Source organism: Sinohyriopsis cumingii, chromosome 5 (assembly GCF_028554795.1).
Source record: "Sinohyriopsis cumingii isolate HCF-2022 chromosome 5, ASM2855479v2, whole genome shotgun sequence".
In the NCBI taxonomy this organism is placed as follows: Eukaryota; Metazoa; Mollusca; class Bivalvia; order Unionida; family Unionidae; genus Sinohyriopsis; species Sinohyriopsis cumingii.
The window spans coordinates 33,831,919-33,852,841 of NC_142965.1; the positions used below are offsets into that span (position 1 = coordinate 33,831,919).

At 35.9% G+C, this 20,923-nt stretch overlaps 1 protein-coding gene across 1 annotated transcript in view; it reads left to right on the top strand.

Annotated features, from left to right (window-relative positions):
* Positions 1-20,017, top strand: part of LOC149798909 (uncharacterized) — a 46,301-nt gene extending 26,284 nt beyond the window's left edge. Inside the window, exons 2-8 of the mRNA XM_089957825.1 lie at positions 436-661; positions 4,854-5,005; positions 9,691-9,869; positions 10,226-10,421; positions 16,533-16,670; positions 17,759-17,868; positions 18,563-20,017. Of these exons, the coding sequence (XP_089813951.1) occupies positions 436-661; positions 4,854-5,005; positions 9,691-9,869; positions 10,226-10,421; positions 16,533-16,670; positions 17,759-17,868; positions 18,563-19,318 (1,757 nt within the window). The 3' untranslated portion in view covers positions 19,319-20,017. The remainder of the gene's footprint in view (positions 1-435; positions 662-4,853; positions 5,006-9,690; positions 9,870-10,225; positions 10,422-16,532; positions 16,671-17,758; positions 17,869-18,562) is intronic.
* Positions 20,018-20,923: the final 906 nt, after the last annotated feature.

Here is a 20,923-nt window from a genome sequence, read left to right on the forward strand (position 1 = left end):
ATATATATATATATATATATTTAACATGACTTTATATTTACAAAATATATTTTTCAAGTATAAATCATCCTGACCATTTCAGTAAACAAATATATTCAATAGGAATATTTTTGTTGAATGCAGTGATAAAGGAATAACTTAAATGGATTATTTCATAATCCACGAATTAAACTGAGATATTCAGAATGATATTATACTGCGTCGTTAAGTACAGTAAATCCTTCCTTATCGGAAACTTAAATTAAGTGCACATATTTATATAGGACAGCATGAAGAAACTCTAAGTTTTGATTATATAGATATTTAACCCTTTAATAATATACAGATTTCCACAAGTAATAAAATCTTGATGTTTCTTGAATGCCCCTTACAGACTGGTTTCGCAGCAGAATGGTAGAAAGTTCTTTATATTCACAAATGTTTCTTAAATTTTAGTTCGAGTTGCACGGTCATTAGATCGAAAGATCTTTCAAGAATGCTATGGATCTATGTGGGACAACTATCTGACAGCAACGTGCGATACTGGTCAAGTAATTTCTATCATTAGTCTGAAAGTTTTTGCAAAACGCCGAGACACGGGATGTCCGCAGGAGGAAACAGCCCAAACTCCACTCCCTAGCGACAGTTGCTGCAGATATAACATCAATGATTGTGGTGACACGTAAGTGATATTGCTGATGGTTCATTTCTAACATCAGTTATGAATTTCCAAAGGAAAAGAGATATTCTCACACGATCAGGTTAATCACCTGTGACCTGTTTTTGTATGTGTTCCCTTCTCAAATATCAGCATTGCATGTGATATTTGAGTATAAGCTTTTATATTAAAATTAACAATGAAAAACTCCTTTTCATGTACACGGTATTTATGTATGCGCTTTTGTTCTCAAATTCTTGAATTGTTCTCCGTTTTTTATATTTAAAACGTGTGTATTATTGCACATTCGTTGTTTTATATGATAATTTATCGTTCCTTGTTAATCGTATTATATCCTTATTTGCTATTACCTTGTTAATGTTGAACATCCTAGACTGAATTTCAATAAACAAAACAGTCATCTCAACTCAAGGATAAGTCTAGAATGTTGCGATCTGGATTGGAGATCATACAGTTCTGAGCATGAAGTTATTTTTTCACTCTGAGGCAATCAACCTTATCACCAAAAGAGAAAATTTTTGTTTTTTACTGAATCACTCAACATATTAAGCTGAAAACATAATTTCTTTCTTTTCCAGGCATGATTGGCTAAACTTTAATGTTTGACTTAAAATGAACCTATCAAATGTCTAATGTAACCTTTATATAGGTGAAATTTGTTTTTGGGTCTCAGAGGGCACGGAAGAGATCTCCGATATGTTATACCAGCATAGATAGATTTGTACCGGCCGATCAAACGTTACAACCGTTAGTCTTTGCAAGACAAGACATCAACATGAGATAATTACGATCAGTCGCATCCAAATCAAACATCGAAAACATATTGTGTCCAACGCTGCATCTTGTGTCCGCTGGCGAAAAATAGAATATTACAACATAGAAATATGTGAATACGATGTTCACCCCAATACTGAGAAGGTCACAATGCATCATTTTACCAACGTCTACAAATTAACATTGGTAAAGAAACTCAAATTGACATTGGTAAAGGAACTTTTTCTCGTCTGATACAATACTGAAGTCGTTAAATCTAACAATGCTGAAACAGTTAAACATTACTCTGCTTGACAGCAATCATTCTAAATTTCTTATGCTAAAACTAAATGCTTTTTGACGTGATTTCATTGAAGCTAATAGAATTGTGTCGAACGTCTTATACCAAAAATAAAAATAAAAAATTTTAAGTTAATGTCATTAAAGCTTTCATGGCACTTGTCAAACGTCTTATCACATAACTAAACGCTTTTTGATGTGAGGTCAGTGAAGAATTCACACAGTTGTGTTAAACGTTTTATACCACAACTAAAAGTTTTGTGACGTGATGTCACTGAATCTTTCATACAGCTGTACAAGCGTTTGATATTTCTTATGAAAACTATTTGTTTCGCGGTCCCATACTGCACAAATATAATATAAAGAGTAGGAAATAAAAGCGCTCTGTAGCTAACGTCAAAAGGATTGTTACATTTATAAATTATTTTCTTGTTCAAAAAATGGGGAACTAGCGGAATTTAGTAGTTTTTTCACATACTGTTTATTTATAGACTAATGTCATGGACTATTTTAAATTCGAATAAGTATTGTATCAATAGGACTGACATTACAATTCTGGCAATGTTAAAACAACCTATTATGCATATTATTTTAAAAATTGTATTACAAGATGTAAACGGATGGGAAGACATGTAAATATGATCTTGAAGCTAAGATGCGTCTGTCAACTGTTTGACACAAATGATGGTTTGTTTGAAAGTATGCATGTGAAATTTGGGGGCTTTTATAAATCTAAAATGATTGAACGTGTACATTGGACATTTTGTAAAAGATCATTACGTGTTAAGTCTTCCACTTGTAATATGGGAATATATGGGCAATTAGAAAGACACCCTCTTTATCAATCACGATATGCATGAATTATTTAGTAATGGCCTTCTTATTTAAATCCTTGTAACATTATTGGTAAATATATTTCTTTATTAAGATAATGTAGTAACGGTAATACATAATGGGCTGGTAATGTTAAAATCTTATTAAATGAAATTGAATTTTAGAGTGACTCACCGTTTGTAAAAGCAAAGTATCTCATTCAAGATTTAAGGCGAAGCCCTTCAAATGTATTGATTCAACAATGTAATAATGGTATTCCGATGGGTTTTACCTTATGTTCATAACTTTTAGTAACAGTTTGAATATGGAGACAATGTGAACACTTTGCTTTCTTGTTAAGTATATCTATATTGTGTCGTTGACCTTGGTCTGTATTGAAATCAGAGGCCTACCTGACTAATCAAATCTTTGTTTAGTTGTAAACAACGTATTACATTGGTTTTACTTACTTATGATTTTTGTTTGTAAAATTAAACTAATTATTAGAGATAAACACTTTTAAAGGCGATGATTTCAAGGTCTACATTTAAAAAAAAATTAGGACTATTAACTCTCATGCGAGTTCTGTTATTATGTCTTAGCTTTTAATATAACATTTTTCAAAACTGGAATAATATGTCTTCGAAATATTTGACATAAGATAGGTTTTGACATAGCTTATATATTTCTGAAGGATGTCATTATTAATAGCATCTACTCTCGTTCTTTGGTTTTACGTGCAGTTTCACATATTTCATACATTGAACTACTACAAGGGGCGCTTATTTACATTATATGTAAGATAATGTTGCTTTGTATCTAGATATTTAATTCATCACTTGTTATACATTTGCATGTTTCTCATACAAGTATGTCTTTCATTCGCACAATGTAAGCCCGAATAAAATTATGCTCTGTTCTGTAAAAAACATTATACCCAACCCCTCGAAAAGATTAAATGGGACATAAAGTTTGCCATTGTGGAGGATTTGGATGGAAAATGTTTTACACACACCCATTTCAGACCAGAACAGATTAAACAGATAGTGTGGTTGCAAGTGAGAATTTTGCATCGGTCCCTTCTCACATATAAATTGTGAAGTATATTTGAATTATCAGATGTACCTCCTTCGAGTCCTCAGGTTAAAACCCCATAACCCCTCTCCCCCACGTCATTGTCTGTCTCTCTGTCTATCCGTCTGTCTGTCTCACTCCTTTCCATGACGACCATATGACTTACTTATGTCGTAAGAAAAACAAATACTGAGAACCTCTGACATAATTATCGGGTTTTTGTGTCCTTGCATAACTGTATTATATGATGTATTACAATGCTGCAGATATTTGTAACGCGATGATCCCAAGGCATCTTAACCGGGTTGTGTCTTACATAATAAACTCAACACATTCTAAAACGAAAATGGAGGTATGAAATAGACTGTTCATTTATCAAGAGCACTGGGAATGATCTTCGAGAAAAGATATTGCCTAGTGGACGTAATTGATTACCTATTTAAGTGATCAAACCTATGGATATTTATTGAAACAACAGGAACACGACACTTGGATAAACATCAAATGTTCACATAAATTATTAAAGAAACAAGAAAATATGTGATACAATTATGAAATGATATAACTGATCCCTCAACAAACACCATTCCTAGCAACCCAGTCAGCAGAATGGAGAGTTGTGTTTGGTTAGATTAGTCGTTATAAATAATTAGTGTTTCTAGTAGTAAATAAATGATATATTTCTTGTAAATGCATTATATTGCACTGCAAAATTATATAATTCGCAGATCCATAATTACGCAAGAGTTGTAAATCTAAAACGTTCTAAAGGAAATGCTAAAATTGTAACCACAAAATATATACACGTGCCAGATTTAAGTGGTAGGATTTCCATTCGAAAGAGTACATCATTTAAAGCATTATTGCATGCCAAATAAGTCTTAATCACACCACGTTAGAAAAGTAACCTGTTAAATCAATCTAAAATTACTTATTGATATCAATTATCTTATGCTATTTCTGTTATTTAATATTAAGTTGTTTAACATATGTTGATTAATACTTATCTTTTACTTTCTTTGTTTAATATACATCTTATCTTGTATCTTTCCTTTACTGATATCTCAAACAGTATCCGAATATTTGATCACGTGTTGACGAAATATAGTTGTTTTCAGAAATGTCACAAAGGGCCTTCATTCTAGAATTCCAAATCAAAATTATTATTATTATTATTATTATTATTATTATTATTATTATTATTAATGACAGTGCTTGTAGATTTCATTTTCTTTGAGTTTTCTTTCTTTTGCAGATATCTTGGTGATGGCTTGGCACACTATTTATCATGCAACGGCCGACAGGACTGCACCGGTATTCCGATTGCATGGATGGATACTCCGTGCCACGACGGCCAACATTTAAATAAAACCAACTACATGAGAATGGAATACGAGTGTATCCCTAGTAAGTAGTAACGTTGTTCTTAAAGGTGCGAATATTTATTCAGATAATGCATATTTTCTTTTCGTTACATATTTTTAAACGCAAAAGTCGTGGATTTTCCACATTCTGTGTTAATGCGATGAACAGCCGCATTACTACGTCGATAAAAAGAAATTATTGTAAAAATTTTGACGGCGATGTTATTACAAATTTAGATTGTAAATATCATGCTTTACGTTGTTTATTTTGTCAAATTCATTGTTGTATTTGTATGAAAACGAAGACATGTTTATTTTTGTTAACACATTTAATGTGCGGATTGACTGGTGTGGGATAACGAAGATAAATCAAAGAGCAGTTCTGTCTGACTGACCTCAAGAGTGTAACACATTTAAACAAAGATATGAATGCTTTTAAATTTACTTGAACGGAGTTTACTTCTTTGTTTTGCTTATTTTTGCATTCAAACGGGAATTCTAGCGTAATTTTCGCATGCTTGCAGTCTAGTTAAGTAGAACACCCTGCATCCAATTTTCGAGTGTCACTTAATTTCGCTTTACACCCAGCTCTAATAAAAGAATGATGTATCCATCATTTACAAACACGATTCTGGTGCGAATTAAAATAGCTACTTAACACGTTTTATTACTTTATTAATTCACGATTTTATTTGTTAAAAATGTGTTCCGTTTTTTGTAGAGTATTATTGGTATACAATACCGTATTGGTGATGCATAGGAAAGTGTCATGACAACGTTAGCTTATTCTAAGACTGGTAATAGTACTAGTAACCACAAAGTAACCCAAACTTTATTGACATCTAAATATCGGTGCTTTGGATATAGAGGGCCCTATCACAAATGAAGATGATGCAACTTTAACTTACCCATCAGAAGCCAAGCGTGCAGCCCAGAACACAAGTGAACCGATCTGCTTCCAGCCAGTAATCGATTTTGGTGTTTGTTCAACGAAGAAGCTGAAGACGCCACTGTCACCACGGTTATCAATGAAAAGATTGGCTCCCCCATCGAGATGGAAAACGCAGATGTTTTTCCTGCTTTCCATGAAGGAGCCTTACCTATGTCAACTACACGGGTCCAAGACATTGATCCACCAGGGGTAGCATTCAACCAATCAATTCATGGACAAATCTCCTGATCCAATTAATGATAACACTACAGATCGATCGTAATATCGCCCTGTCATTTCCGTCATGTCATAAAATAACCTTAGAAGTAGTTGTACAATTAAACACATACTTTAAATGTGTTTGTTATCCTCGAGCAAAGTAAATCACATGCAATATGACAGCATACGCCTGAGATTATTCCGAGTTTGAATTTGTCTCTTTCCGCTTCATATTGTACCGTGTTAACATATACATATCAGATGATACTTACCAATACAGACCGATTACTTCCGAGGTTTCTTTCTCGACTTGACTGGAAAGATCGAATATGTTCCGATCGGACTACAGTTGTATACGCCATATATACCGGTAGTCTGCATTAATTATATGAACTCATTTGTAAAGTAAATGAGCACTTCGTAATTCCAATGAATACTTTAAACAAATAAATCTTCTCGAATTATATCTGAACACAATTACAAACTCTGATAATAGATTTCAAAAGACTGATATGAAACATGAATGTTGGAGTTTGGTTAAAAAAAGTCCTATACATAATAACATAGAACATTTCATCATATTTTAAACAAGTTCGCTTCCAAACGTTTCTTACATCGTAAACAAGGTTATGCCTTGAACTCAAATTTTAGTGAATGTCTTAAAGTCATTAATACAGGTCAGTAAGGCAAAATCTACACACTCAGTTACGAACAAAACCCAGGCACATGATATATATATATATATATATATATATATATATATATATATATATATATATATATATATATATATATATATATATATATATATATATATATATAACAACAGGTTTATTTGTTTGACTTTATGCTGCATTACCAACGAGATATAATTAGTTTCTCAGTGATTTCATTTTAGATTGTGATGTTACTCGGAATAAATATTCTCTCTATTCCATTCGATATCCATATTATTTCGATATTTTCCGACTCGGTGTGATAACATGCAAGGGAACATCATCTGCGATATCAGTTTAAATAAACTCTGATTATATGCCAATTCCGTTATTTTGATGTTTTTATCGGCTTTAGCGAATCCAAAACCAGTTAATTTCGGAACCAACTGGCGATTGAGTATAAAATATTTCAAGTAAACATTATATTTCTTTTAGGGTACAAATATGGCCTTCCAGCAAAGCATTGTCTTCAAAAAGGTATTGTTTCTCCTGAAGACATACAAACCGAGAAAGATCACATAATGTAATGAAAAAGCAAATCCTCTGAGCAATTTTTAATTGGCAGAAAGTCCGTGATGGTGTAATAGTAAAATTGTACTAGTTGACATAAATACTTGCATTTACTGGCACTGTAGTGTTCGAACATGGGATGCCATATGGCTGGTTGGAATCAGCTCTATCACAGAGGAAAAAATAAAAGGATTTAAGATATTCCTCAGAAGTTTCAGAACAAATGGCATAAAATCATTTCGATGGGAAAATGAGCTGTTCTGCACGTCCAAGCTGCCTAACATGGTAGACGAAAGCTGCGAACAGTGGCTGTTAACCATGCAAGCTATCTAGACGTTGACGGGAACATAGATTCTTTTCGTAAATACTACTATCAATATTTTGCAGCCATTTTTCAAATGGGAGCATTTCAAAAAGCCGTTACGTCTGTCAGAATACCAAAGCTAATTTACCCGAAAAGAGCTCGTTACAAATAAAACTAAGGGTGTCGGGCAATGGAAAGTGGGAGTGGGAGGGGAGAACATGTAATATGGAACCCATCCTATTACAAGCGTGGTTTAAGTATTAACGTATATGATTAATTAAATTCACAACTGTTTAGAATAGAATGTGGATAAATGCCGATCTCCCAACTGAGAGAAATTCTCCATCCACATTATTTTCACGTTGTTTAAAATTTCCAAGGACCTTATGTTTCTTATTATGTGATGCAATTTCGACTCTAAATAAACTTTGTTTGTGTCTACTGTTCCAAGAAAAAATAATTCAAATATACTTTGACAAATACATTACAGTAAATCTGGAATTTTTGCATCGAGCCATCATCCTTGTCTCACATTAGGTGGAACCATATGAAATATAATGGCTTAATTTTTATATGGCTTGACTAACCTAACCCGAGTTAATTCTGTGACACATCATACAGGAATTACCGTTAGTGATCCAGTCTTGGAAAATAATTCTGTCGGTGTCAAATGTTCTATTGATTTGAAAGGACGGCTGTTTTCTGAATCATAATCTACATAGAAATCTCTTTTTAAATATTAATGGTTACTGTGAATTATTAATTCAAACAGTGTCTGAGACTATTTTTTATTCGCAGCAAAAGAACTATTTCCATTAAAATGAAAACTATGTGACAAGCATGAGTTCAAATGGGTAATGATTTAATGATAAATTTGTTCAGCTCCTACAATAATGTTCAGGTTATGCGAGCCTCGGCGAGTAAAAGGTTGACATTTTTAAACTCGTTCTCATAAATTCGATATTAAATCATTTTAAATTCAAGGCCCTTGATAAATGTCGCTGCAGTAATATCTTCGACTCTCTGAAAGAGACTCGTATGCAATCGCAGTACTGAATTCCAGATTGGTAAGTTTCGGTGGCAAATATTTGGCTTGATGTGCAAAGAATAAATCCTCAAAAGAAAGTTTTGGCGATGAAAGTAACATTCGACTACGTCTCAACCAGGATGAAATACATGCACTTCTAATGTGTGTTGTTATCCTTTATCTTTAAATTAAAATAATAATTATTGAATACATTAATATTAGTGATTACGTGTCACCAGATATTTCTGGCGTTAATAAAGTTTTTGTAACATAAGAACCAATGACTTGCGGATAATTAAATATGGCCACTATTTTCATCCATCTGTTTTTTCCAAAGTTCAACGGAAAATGATACAGACTCTGAGATTGCAAAGTAAATGTGGCGGCTCAGACGTGTTTCATTGTGATGTCAGTGGTAAATTATGACGTCTGCTCACGTGCTACTTTATAGCGTCACTTGGTTTGTGTCCCGTCACTGAAAATAAAGAATCCTCTTTGTTCACATCCCGCACATTGTACGCAATCTTCAGATTATCCATCAAGAACACACAAGAGAAAACTGCACAATAAATAAAATTGTCATCAACTAATCAGTGAATATGGTTTTCGCCACGTGACATTTTACATACAAACTTACAATCTTGTTGGAGTGGTAGTTTTCCTACAAAAGGGAAAAAGTAAAATACTTTTTAAGCGTGTTCTCCAATAACATTTATGAAATCATATTGTCTTGATAAATGTATAAGGATCAGATATTCCAAATCAACTTTTAATTCGGCTTTTCTAAAAGCTAACGAAATAGCCATTGTCCGGGTTTATTTACAAATATTAGTTAATAAATGACAGTTAAATCTTTGTACAGACTATGGTGCGTTTCCACAATGCACCAAGCTTTGATTGTTTTAAGAAATTTGAAAGTAAGAAAACACAAACTGTACTGTTTAAATTGTTTCATTTAAAATTAGTAAACCGATCTTAATATATCCAAGATTTATCAAATTACCATTTCAATTCCCATCAGGTAGAGTCATAGCAGATCTGACGGAAAATGTATTAATAACTGATAATGCAGTACACGTCAGGAACCCTAAGTATCCGGATGGGAATACTTTTCAGCCTGGAACTACAATAACATGCTCCGTGCAAGCTTCCCTTCAGACTCATATCGTGGTTACTGCAATTTTCCTAAAGTTTATCCAGGTATCAGTGTACAAACAATTTTCTTTTCTTTATATTGTGTATTTTTCAGTTATTATTATTAACAAATAGTTATTCGTTATTTTAAAGTAAATCCAAACTACCGTGTTCCTGTTTTAGGTGTAATACATTCTGACTGGAAGATCAGAACAGTTACTTTGCATGATCATGAAACTGTTTTACAGAATAAAATAATGGAAATAATTAATAATATCTATTTAGTAATTTGTCTTACATTAAGACCAAAATAATAATAATAATAATAATAATAATAATAATAATAATAATGATAATAATAATAGTTTATCGAATGTATCTATTCGTTATAGTGAGCTAATTGATTGATTCTTTGTTTTAAGCTGCAGGTAGCTTCAGGAGTATGTGGACAGCGAGTAACTATTGAGGACGGCACGGAGCAAAAAGAAATCTCTTGTGAATCTAATAACAATTACAAAATAACGGACGTTTACATAAGCTCCTTCCACTCCATCAAGTTCAAGGTGTTCAGCAACGCATTATCCAATCGGGACTGGAGATTTTGGTTCAAGTTCAAAGGTCAATGTTTATGTGTATTTAATTGCATGGAGTGATGCATTACTTTGATCAGTATAGTTATCTTGCTTTTAGTGATATTTAATTAAACAACATCAAATATATCCACACAAATAATGCTTCTATAATCAGCTCCAAAGAACGTAGAATATATAGGATTAATTATTAAAAGCGAAGTATTTATATTTGTTTACATTAATATTACAGTTATGTGAGATGATACGCCACAGTAGTTCAAAAGAAGTCATACATACCTAAACGAGGAAAATTGATTAGCACCTTAAATGTACGTATGTATGTATGTATGTACGTATGTGTGTGTATGAATATATATATATATATATATATATATATATATATATATATATATATATATATATAATATATATATAACACTTCGTTAACGCATCTGAAGAGTTTACGTCAACGTAGATGTGCTCAAAGACCCATAAGAAACCGGAGATGTTAGGTGAAAAAGTAGATGGGAGAGTGGTCCAATACCAAGCGGCTGGGAGGTGGAACCACAAAATACAGATATATCCATAAACTCAATCAGAACTCGTAGGACTGAAACAAACTCTTGACGACATCTGGGAAGATGCGCTCGCCCAAAGCCGGGCAAGAGGAATATATGACACAGCTCAGACTGCACCCTCGCGGGCCTCTCAGGTAGCATAGTGGTTAGAGCATCCGCCTCGAATGCGGGATGTCAAGGGTTCGAATCCCGGCCGAGAATTACCAAAGGCTTGCAAAAATATTACTAGGCGCTCATCCTTAAAATGTTAGTGGTAGGACTGGTCGCCTGGTGTCAGGATAATCTGACTGGGTGGGAACGATGCTACATGTCTGCGGTATGATGCCCAAGTGCTAGATATCAGCATAAACTGTCACGCTGCAGATATCGTAGCAATATGACTGAAAAGTGTTAAAGCTACGTTAAAAATCAAAATCACACACACAAGGACCCTCGCGTATGTATTTATAAGATGTGCACTGAATTCGGATCGACTTAAGACCATGAGCGCACTTTGTTCGGTAGCGAATCAAATTAATATCCAGGTTTCCAGTGATAGAGACGCCCACCTTACTGAGCATTCTGGCTACACTCTTTAAAATATCCTAATCGAGGGTATTTAAGGCTGCCGTTATGAAAGAAGGCACATCATCTTCTTTCAGCTGTTTCTTGGAATGTGTCCCAAACCACGTATTCCTCCTCCGGTTCGTTCTCGCGCTGCTCATGTATCAGAAACGCTTCCAACCCCTCACGGGTAGGTTGTATGTAGGGAAAAGTCATATCCAAGCCGTCACACCATCCTTGTGGTGCATATGTAGATGAATCAGGTTCGTTGGTTTTTGCCCTTGACGGAGAGGTAACTCACCACAGAGGAGCGGAAGTGTTGATTCAGCGGCTTAGGAATGATATCAAGTCCCTAGACCTCTCCTGCAATTTATAACAGCTTGCTGTAGCTAATACTAAACAAGATAACTAAAAGAAACATTTCTTTTCAAAAAATAACTGCACGACTTCTCAGATAGAGAATCCACAATTGGAACTCGAATGAAACTGTAGAAGAGAGCCTTGCCGATACAATATTTTGGAAAATCACAATGAAGCCTCCAAAGAAACTGAGTCACACAATAGAAAGCAACCAAAAAGGGCATGTGATGGAATATTTCAATCCCTAAAATAAACAAAGCTTGAAACCTCATGGACTAAGGTACATTTAAACGAAACTTAAACAAAACCCTCAGGATGTTTTCCATCACATCCGCGTGACGGAAGATTTAAATCCCTTGTGCTAAGGCACAATCAATTAAAACTTAAATGAAATGGAGTGGGAGTAAAGATCTAAACGAACAGCGCTATGGTGCAAATATGACAAAAACAAAGATTAGACTCTAATATGCTACGGCATATAAGAACAACTAAAAACACGCTAAATATACGCAAATCATGCACTAACCAACATAACAAACATGTAGACATCTTATTTATTTGCACACTATTTTTCGGATTAAAAATATATATTCAAAATTTAAATAAACTAGGAGAGAGATAAGGAAAATTCATCTACATAGTGCTGTCCTAACAACAATACAACACACAAACAACAGTGCAAGCATAAATATCACCACAAAAGGACATTTTTTACTCTGGCAAAGTCACTAAAAAAAAGGGAGGAAAAAAATCTCTGGGGAAGGGAACAAAAGAGTGGAAACCAACCCTGAGTCCTAGTGGGCTCATGGGGGAGTACAATCTGATGTTCCAAGCAAGGCTGATAGAAATCAGACCCATGGTCAGCTCAAACCAAGGGGAGAGAGTATATTGGCTAAGCTTATGAAAGGGTTAATAAACCTCAAAGACTTGGTGAACAAAACAAAGAGTAACCCTGACTAAATTCTATAACACATTATTGTTCTTGAAACAAAAACACTATAACACTGATGGGATGGACAGGGGAAACCCACACCATAACACACATTTTGGAAAACAGGGTGTCACTTCTATGTTCTAACCAGCTAGACATGCTGGGATGGAGCTAAGGAGTGTCAACAAAAATACTAAACGTTTGAGTTACCCCTCTGGCTGAGAAGGCGTTGAAGTTGAACAAGAGAAGCTGCCTCCCCCACCCAAAAAAATATAAGGAAGTTTGTCCAAGCGGCACCAAAAGCCAGCGTGTATATGGAAATTACTTTCCGACGGCCCGCTCCAACCACATCTCTAAAATTCGTATTTTATCGTTCGCGACGGTCTTTTATCGCATGAAATGTAACCAAATATATATCCATGTAGTCAGCGGTTGGAATGTTTACAAGGTGCCGTCATAGTCCACGATTTCCGCTTCTATGGCAACAGAAGGGAGTCTCAAGTTTCAAATCTTACAATTACCCATCGAGACCACGCCAAATAGATTCACGCTGCTGAGATATAGATAGGCCCTTTCCACCGCCACCGAGTACATTTAGAAAACCAGACCCAGCTTTTGTTCTATATCAAGAAGTACAAAACGATTCAACGGGTTTATCGTGCATGTCATGATTTACAACTAAGACGTTCACCTTCAACTCTTGGACACCACCATCGCTTGTGACATCGGAGGAACGTCTAAGAGATGATACTGGACTCGGCATGCTTCTCATCTCCCACTGAAAGCATCCTCAGGAATTTGTTGAGATCCCCATCCACAAAGATGCCCGAAGTATTGATATGTTCGAGGTGTCTGTGAAGGCGTAAGCTGTTGAAATACTCTAGTGTGTTGCGTGCACCGGCAGAGTAGTATTCTCCGGTGAGGCCCAAACAGAGAGCACAGCCCTATCGGCATTTGAAAGGAGACCAGGAGGTGTTCGCCATCATCTTAAACGTCGTCCTTCCAACCAAGTTTTCAAAGGCAATGATCATACCAGTAACATAATCCTGTATGATCTTCACCTGAGTGGTCACATCTTATTACCAAACGGGAATTTAAACCCATGTTGCCACAACACTAGCTACAACATTATACAACACGTTAAAGCTGTAACGTTGTTAAAACAGGGACGTACGTTATCTACAGCACGACATAGTAGGTCAGGGTCCTTTTATAACACCGTTTTAAAGGGAAGAACTAGAGATTTGTTCAGTTCAAAATGTATCATCTGGATATTTAATAGCCCGTGCACGTCTTATAGTCGACCTATTTTAAACTATCCTTTGAGGGCGTTTTTGATAAATACAGTCTCACCCAATACTTAGACCGAAACAGCTACTCAATACTGAAGCGCTAAGGCTGATGTAATATGGCACGGACAAGTCAACTTCGCTATCTAGTGAGCATGTACGGACTTTTTTTGTAAGAGCCAATGGTCTCCTGTCAGCAGCCAACCTCCATCCTCCAACCATAGCGATGAGTGTATACTGATTGTGTGTTCTATATCAGGTGAAAAGATCTTTGTATACATGTAGTGTCTGCTGCCACACCAAAGCAGGTGGTAAGCGACTAACATCGATATCAGAGATACTGGACTGTGCTGGTGTTCGTCATAAGCAAGTTGGGCTACATCATCGGCGGTGACCTCTGCATGGCACCCTTCGAACATGGACATAAAAGTGGGATCCTACCAGGCGTAAATCAACGCTCTTCAGAGAGTGGGCGAGGACGCCAGGAACAAACAACAATTTCAACAGGATCGAACTTCCTCATCGCCAGGTCTCAGCAGAGCGGGGCCAACCCCTTCTGCCTCCGATACGCCCACCAAGCCACAACCAACAGTACACTCCAGGGAGAGTATGAAATCATCACTAGCGCCGATTGAGGCCATCGACCCTGGCTGGTGAGGATCAGGCAGAAGGTCATACAGGACATGGACAACAAGACGGTGCTCCTGCTGAACATATGCATTTCAGGATGAGCGTCGTTGGCTCATCTCTTTGCGCAGGACGGTCAGAAACGCAATAAAAGTGGTTCATGTCGCGAAGATTAATTGTTGCGAGAAATGTCGTTTCTTATGTTTTCTCTGCATAGTCCTTCAAGTGAAAACAGCGATAATTTCCTCTAAGATACTCTCACACGTAGTGCTCGTAAAGCGTACTTGGAGCACGTGCACTAGTTCAAAGACTTCCTCTTCTTTGACTATGATTATATCAATAATTTGAAGGAAACGAAACGGCGTTTAATTAACAAGCGGTTTGTCCCAGTACGGTAAAACGTTCAACCCATTTCGCGCTCTGCGTTGTCCACAAGGGGTGAAAGCTTTCCGTGCCTTGGCATTGACCACCAACAACACCTACATCATTAACTAGGATCAGATAATCGTCCTGCGAATTACCAACTGGGGAGTGGATAACGTGACCGTCCTTGGTAGCGCCTGGTAGACTTTCATCATAACATACTCTTGAGTCACAGCAGCGTCAGATACCAACCACACGATGGTGACTAAGCTCAGGCAAGCTACCATAAGGAAGTTCAGTCAGAATGGAATGGTGAATGTGACAACTTTGGACGACCATGATACCATGGAAACTTCCAAGGACATGTAGCTCACGAACAGTCAGCGAGACAAGGCCGACTATTAAGGCCCACAAGTCGACATCTGCGTCAAACATCTGTATAGTGGTTGTCGTCAGCCAGCCAGATGCATTCATCGCTGTGGCATATGGCAACCAGTTTTCTTTCCGACTGGACCTTGGGTTATTGAACGGCCACATGTTATATTACCAGTCTGGACATACCGAACGCATGACCTTCAAAATCGCATTTAACGGCTAAATAACAATCATCTAAAATACGATATCGGAATCAGATACACCATCGGCTTGTCAACCTGGATTTCTACGTCGAAGCTCTAAACTAAAATGAAATTATATGAATCAATGAATGCTAATCGCAAATTACCTCACGCTGTAGTCGCTCCCTGGCAACACTCGGGTATGGCAAAGTCGTTTTCTAAGGCTGTTATTTAAATGCCTGGTTCTTACTTCCACTTGTTCACAGCATAACCCATCTCGTATTTCCGGGGCTGTTTCTAGCAATAGTAGCTGAAATATTTGTGACCACAATGCGCTGTTTGTCCTCAAGGGATCCACATACGCGTGGATGCTCCCTATCCCCCGATTTGCATGGTCGTATGGCATAGATAGGGTCTCTAGTTGGGTGTTGCAGGCAGTGTCTGACTGTCCACTGCTACGACCGCTACTAGTCGCCATAAGCTTTCGGCAGCTCCCCACCGAAGATAGGTCCCTTTTTCTTCTTCCATACCTGCTGTTGCTTGTTGAAAGTTGTTCCATCTTGAGTCATGCCCCTAGTACAAACTACTTGTAAAATGCCTATTAATAGACACATTTTTCTTTGTGACCAACCTCAGTGTTATTATGCCCAATTGGGACATGCACTCCTTCACAGCACAATAGAAAGAGGACATAAGGAAGTCACTTAAATTACTGGTATCATAAGTAACCAAAAGTACCGGTGTTTTTCCATGTATTAAAGATGTGAATAAATATGTTGATAAGATTCCAACTTCAAATGCGTATATTAATCATCTTGTCTCCCTTATATATATATATATATATATATATATATATATATATATATATATATATATATATATATATATATATATATATATAAACTACAGGCGTCAACCCCAATTCTCAGATATCTTTGAAATGCGGGTCACAGACAGGAAGCGGTCCATCGAACTCAAGTACAGAATCCCCCACTCCTAAGTCTACAACTCTGTTACAACCGTCAACATCGCCACGACCGATAGACAGTAGGTCTGAGAGAGAGAAGAGAGAGAGTACATTTTGTTTTATGTCTTAATTTGGATGGAAATCAACGTATGAAGGCAAACATATTACAGATTGTGGGTGGGGGATTGGGTTAGATACCAATATAATGAATTGTGAATAGGTTGTATTGGTTTGATAATATAAGTCAAATAAGTAAATATATCTGGGTTGGCATTGAAAATCATTTCCGGAGTAAGTTCATGCAGAAAAGGTTGACAATATAAATATTTAATGCTTGTTCATCCATCCTACTGCTGAAGTTCTTGAATAGAATTGGTCTCCAGGAATCCACCGGGTGTGGTATGAGAAAGCTTTCACGAATAAAAAAAGTGATTAGATGCACAGAGACATAAAATCAAGTGATTTTTAATAACAAAATGTCATGAGACACACAAGCAACTTAAATGTGCCCGAGTAAGGATTGTAATAAAAGACACTGTTATTCGCAGTGGAGATCCATAGACTTGGCTCTAGATCTGCAATTTTAATGGCCACCTTTAATGTCAATAGTCCAGTATTCTCTTGGAACATAGACTTCTCATTTATAAAGATGTGAAGTTGAAGTGCTGCTGATGTAATTGCTTAGGCATCATTAATCCAGTATGGAATTCTCCAAGATTTGTTAAACTAAGAAAGAACAAAGCTAAGGAGTAATTTGGCTGAAAGGGTCACATGTTTTGCCCATTAGAGTACCTATATGCCACACGCTTGAATTCATCAGGGCTTTTAAAAAGAGAATCGACTATTCTAGAAATATAATAACTGTACAAACAAACAAATTTTTATTATCAAACCATGAAAGTCTAGTACGATCTCCTGAATGGACTGTGTAAACATACATATTGTGGAGTCCGAAAGTCTGGTAATAAAAAAAGGAGAAAAGACAGAATATTTTAATGTACTGGATATGTATTTATGCGGCATAGTAATATTTTATATAAGTTTGCAAATCAACTTGTTTTACTGAAAGTTGATTCTCTCTCTCTCTCTCTCTCTCTCTCTCTCTCTCTCTCTCTCAGTTAATATCAAGGGTAGAAAATTATTGATAATAAATTTGTTTGTTTCACAGTACTCCTCATAGCAATATTGGTGCCTCTTGCTGTGATACTAATTATAGCAACAGTAGTAATTATCTTGTGCTGTAAGAAGAATATTGCTGAGATATGCGGCTGTTCAAAGGTATAACATACATACATACATACATACATACATACATACATACATATAATTGTTTCTCATCTACAATATCTGTACCGGTATTAGATTTTCATAGTTATTCATGTACTTTAACATATTCCATACCACTGCAAGAACCAAAAACTGTAAACACTAATGACAATCACCTTTTCTTGGTCATGGAGAATGAACTTCGAAAATATGCTACAGTTTTCTTTGTTTTGTTTTACTTTGCTTGTCTGTTTTGTGTTGTTTTCACCGCGGCAATCATAGATATTAGGCAAGAAATGTTTTATAGTGTTTGGTGTTAAAAACTGCACTTCAATATTCAAATCTCAACAACGTCGAACTATACAGCACTGCACTTCAGTGTCCTACACTTTACTACCCAAATGCCATATCACATGCTACATCACAACAAACTTAATAAAATGAAATTGAAATTATCTGAACTACCGGTCACTATGTTCATCAGCACAATTAATCACCTAAATACAATGAAATACGTTTCAATTCTTCGCCCTGATACACTACAAAGAATACCTGACGTCAAAAAGAATTACAGTGAACTAGTTTACTTCAGCACAAAATATTAGTCAACACTAAACAAACCCGCACATTTTACCAGAACAAAATGTTCTAAACATTCAGCTTGTATACCACACGCTATGACATTATTAGATTCTTTTATAATTAGGGGGCAATACATCCTTTATTATCCGAGATCGGCAATGAAGATGTTGAAGTGGACACGGAAGACTCTGGGCTACCGATAGAGCTGGAGATTAAGACGAGTGAAGAGGAGAAAAGGGCAAAGCAAAAGGAACGTGAAAGGAGGAAGAAAGAGAAGAAGCGTAAGAAGCACGAATCTGAACTGCGTTTTCTTGACATGCAGCAACGAATGAATGAAAAAAACAGGTTCAGAGTTGCAGGTTATGCTGCAAGCGCTTTTCATCGTCCTGTCATGCGACCGTACTACCCAGAGAGTGGACAAGAAAATTATTATATTCTTGACCACAACATGTATGATCAGCAATTACCACTTACTGGCGCCATTTACGGGTATCCAGATGGTCAAAATCTGAACTTCCAAAACAATCCTCCGGCAGGCATTCAATTATCGGCTACATCTCTTTCTACAGGTGGCAAATCTAAAAATACATACGTGCCACCCGTCTCATTGCCTCAACACCCATCGGCAATGTCAGTCTCCCAGAGGGCCAGTGAAGCTCCCCTTATCTTTCACACCGGACAGTTTGGAGGCCAGTTTGTTCCCCAGGGTTCAGTTTACGAACCTTATGAAAACCCGGCTTTACGGCAATGGAGAGTGGCGGGAATGGCGGCCACTTTTGCAAGTCATCCACGAGCTGGAAGACCCACTGTTGAAATAGTTAGGGTTGACAATCCAAATGAAAGTGAACGTAATCAGTCATATGATGATAGCATCGTTTGAAAAGAAGGCTTGACTTATCAACTGTTTTCTATATATATTTTTATATTCTATCCTTTGATTACACTGCGATTCAGTGTTGATAATACATGTACTCTTTACTGCAACGCAAAAAAGTTAAAATAAATTTCATTTGAATGCTTTCATTTATTTTTAATACTTTGTAAACATTTTGCCTATGAATTCAGTTGGTCAAGCATGCCTTTTCCTGCAAATTTATTACTGTTGTAAACGTATTTAATTCTAATTAATTATCATAATTCTGGTAAATAATTTAACTAAAAACTTGATTGATTTTGTATCCAGCGCTCTGTAGGTAAATTTTCGCAAAATTAGTCCGCCTTGTTTATACAGCCAATAATAGGCTTTTTCGGAATGAAAATGGCGACAGTTTGTAGCCTGGTGTATTGACACCCGAATTTACAAAGGACATAAGTGATTTTGTTTAATTTTTATTTTGTTGATTTCTCCTTAATTTGGCTTAGGTTTTATTTTAATAAGACAGTGCAATGAGCTTGTTTAGCTTACTTAGACGTGATGTATTGATCTAATTATTAAATAAATTACAAACAAATTATTTATAATTATACTTTTACTTAGAGCTATAGGCGACGTCGATTTTGCATCCTTTTACATTCATTTCCATATTGCACATGCAAAGTAACATTGCATATAGGTAATTAAACTTAGTTTTCTATAGAACTGTATTTCCAAAATTTATTTGTGCAAAATACAAAGTAAAGAATAAGATGTAGCTGACCCAAGCATGACTGTAAATCTCTCTCGCTTGGGTTTGAAATAACGCAAGACAACATCTTTCACCATCTTTTACTGCTGATCACATTGGAACCAAAGATAGAATTAGAAAAGAAAAGCAATGCGAAATAATAATAAAAATAACAATAACAGAAAACAGAAACATGAATTAGAGAGATAGAGACCTGTAACAAATACTTCCTTGGATCTTTTTGTGGTTTATTTATAGTCAATACTTTTGTTTATCAGAATTTGAACTCTTCACTTAGTTTTCATTCTAGCATAACAAGAGTCAAAGTCATTTATTGTTTACAATATAGTAACAATAATTTTGTTTCAAAACATTCATATAAAACTTGCATCAAGCAGCAAAGTTGGTGTAAAATGTGCCTGAACTGTTAGAAGTCAATAACTAACGAAATTGCAAGGAGTTTTCACATTATAATGTTGAAACACTTTTCGAGTCCAAGATTGTGAGACAAACTAACATTTGGACCATTTTCACTGCATGTTCTAGTAACGAACTTTTCACAGTTATTGCCATCAGATATACCATTGCTTCTCTGGTGAAGAATGATGATCAGAAAAAATGTGGTAACAGTAAATATCTACATAAACATAGGATCAGCACGTTTTAGACTAATTTCACGACGACAACATTTCTCTTTGAAATCTGGTAGAAAAACATAAACCCTTGGGAACACTGGAGTGCTACAAACTTATTGAACCACAATGTATATTGTCGAAACGCAAAATGACAGTGTTGATGAGATAATTTACCATATTAACAAATGTAGCGTGAGAATTCAGGTAAGAAGATAGAAAGTTTATAGACTCGCAGTTTACCTGTTG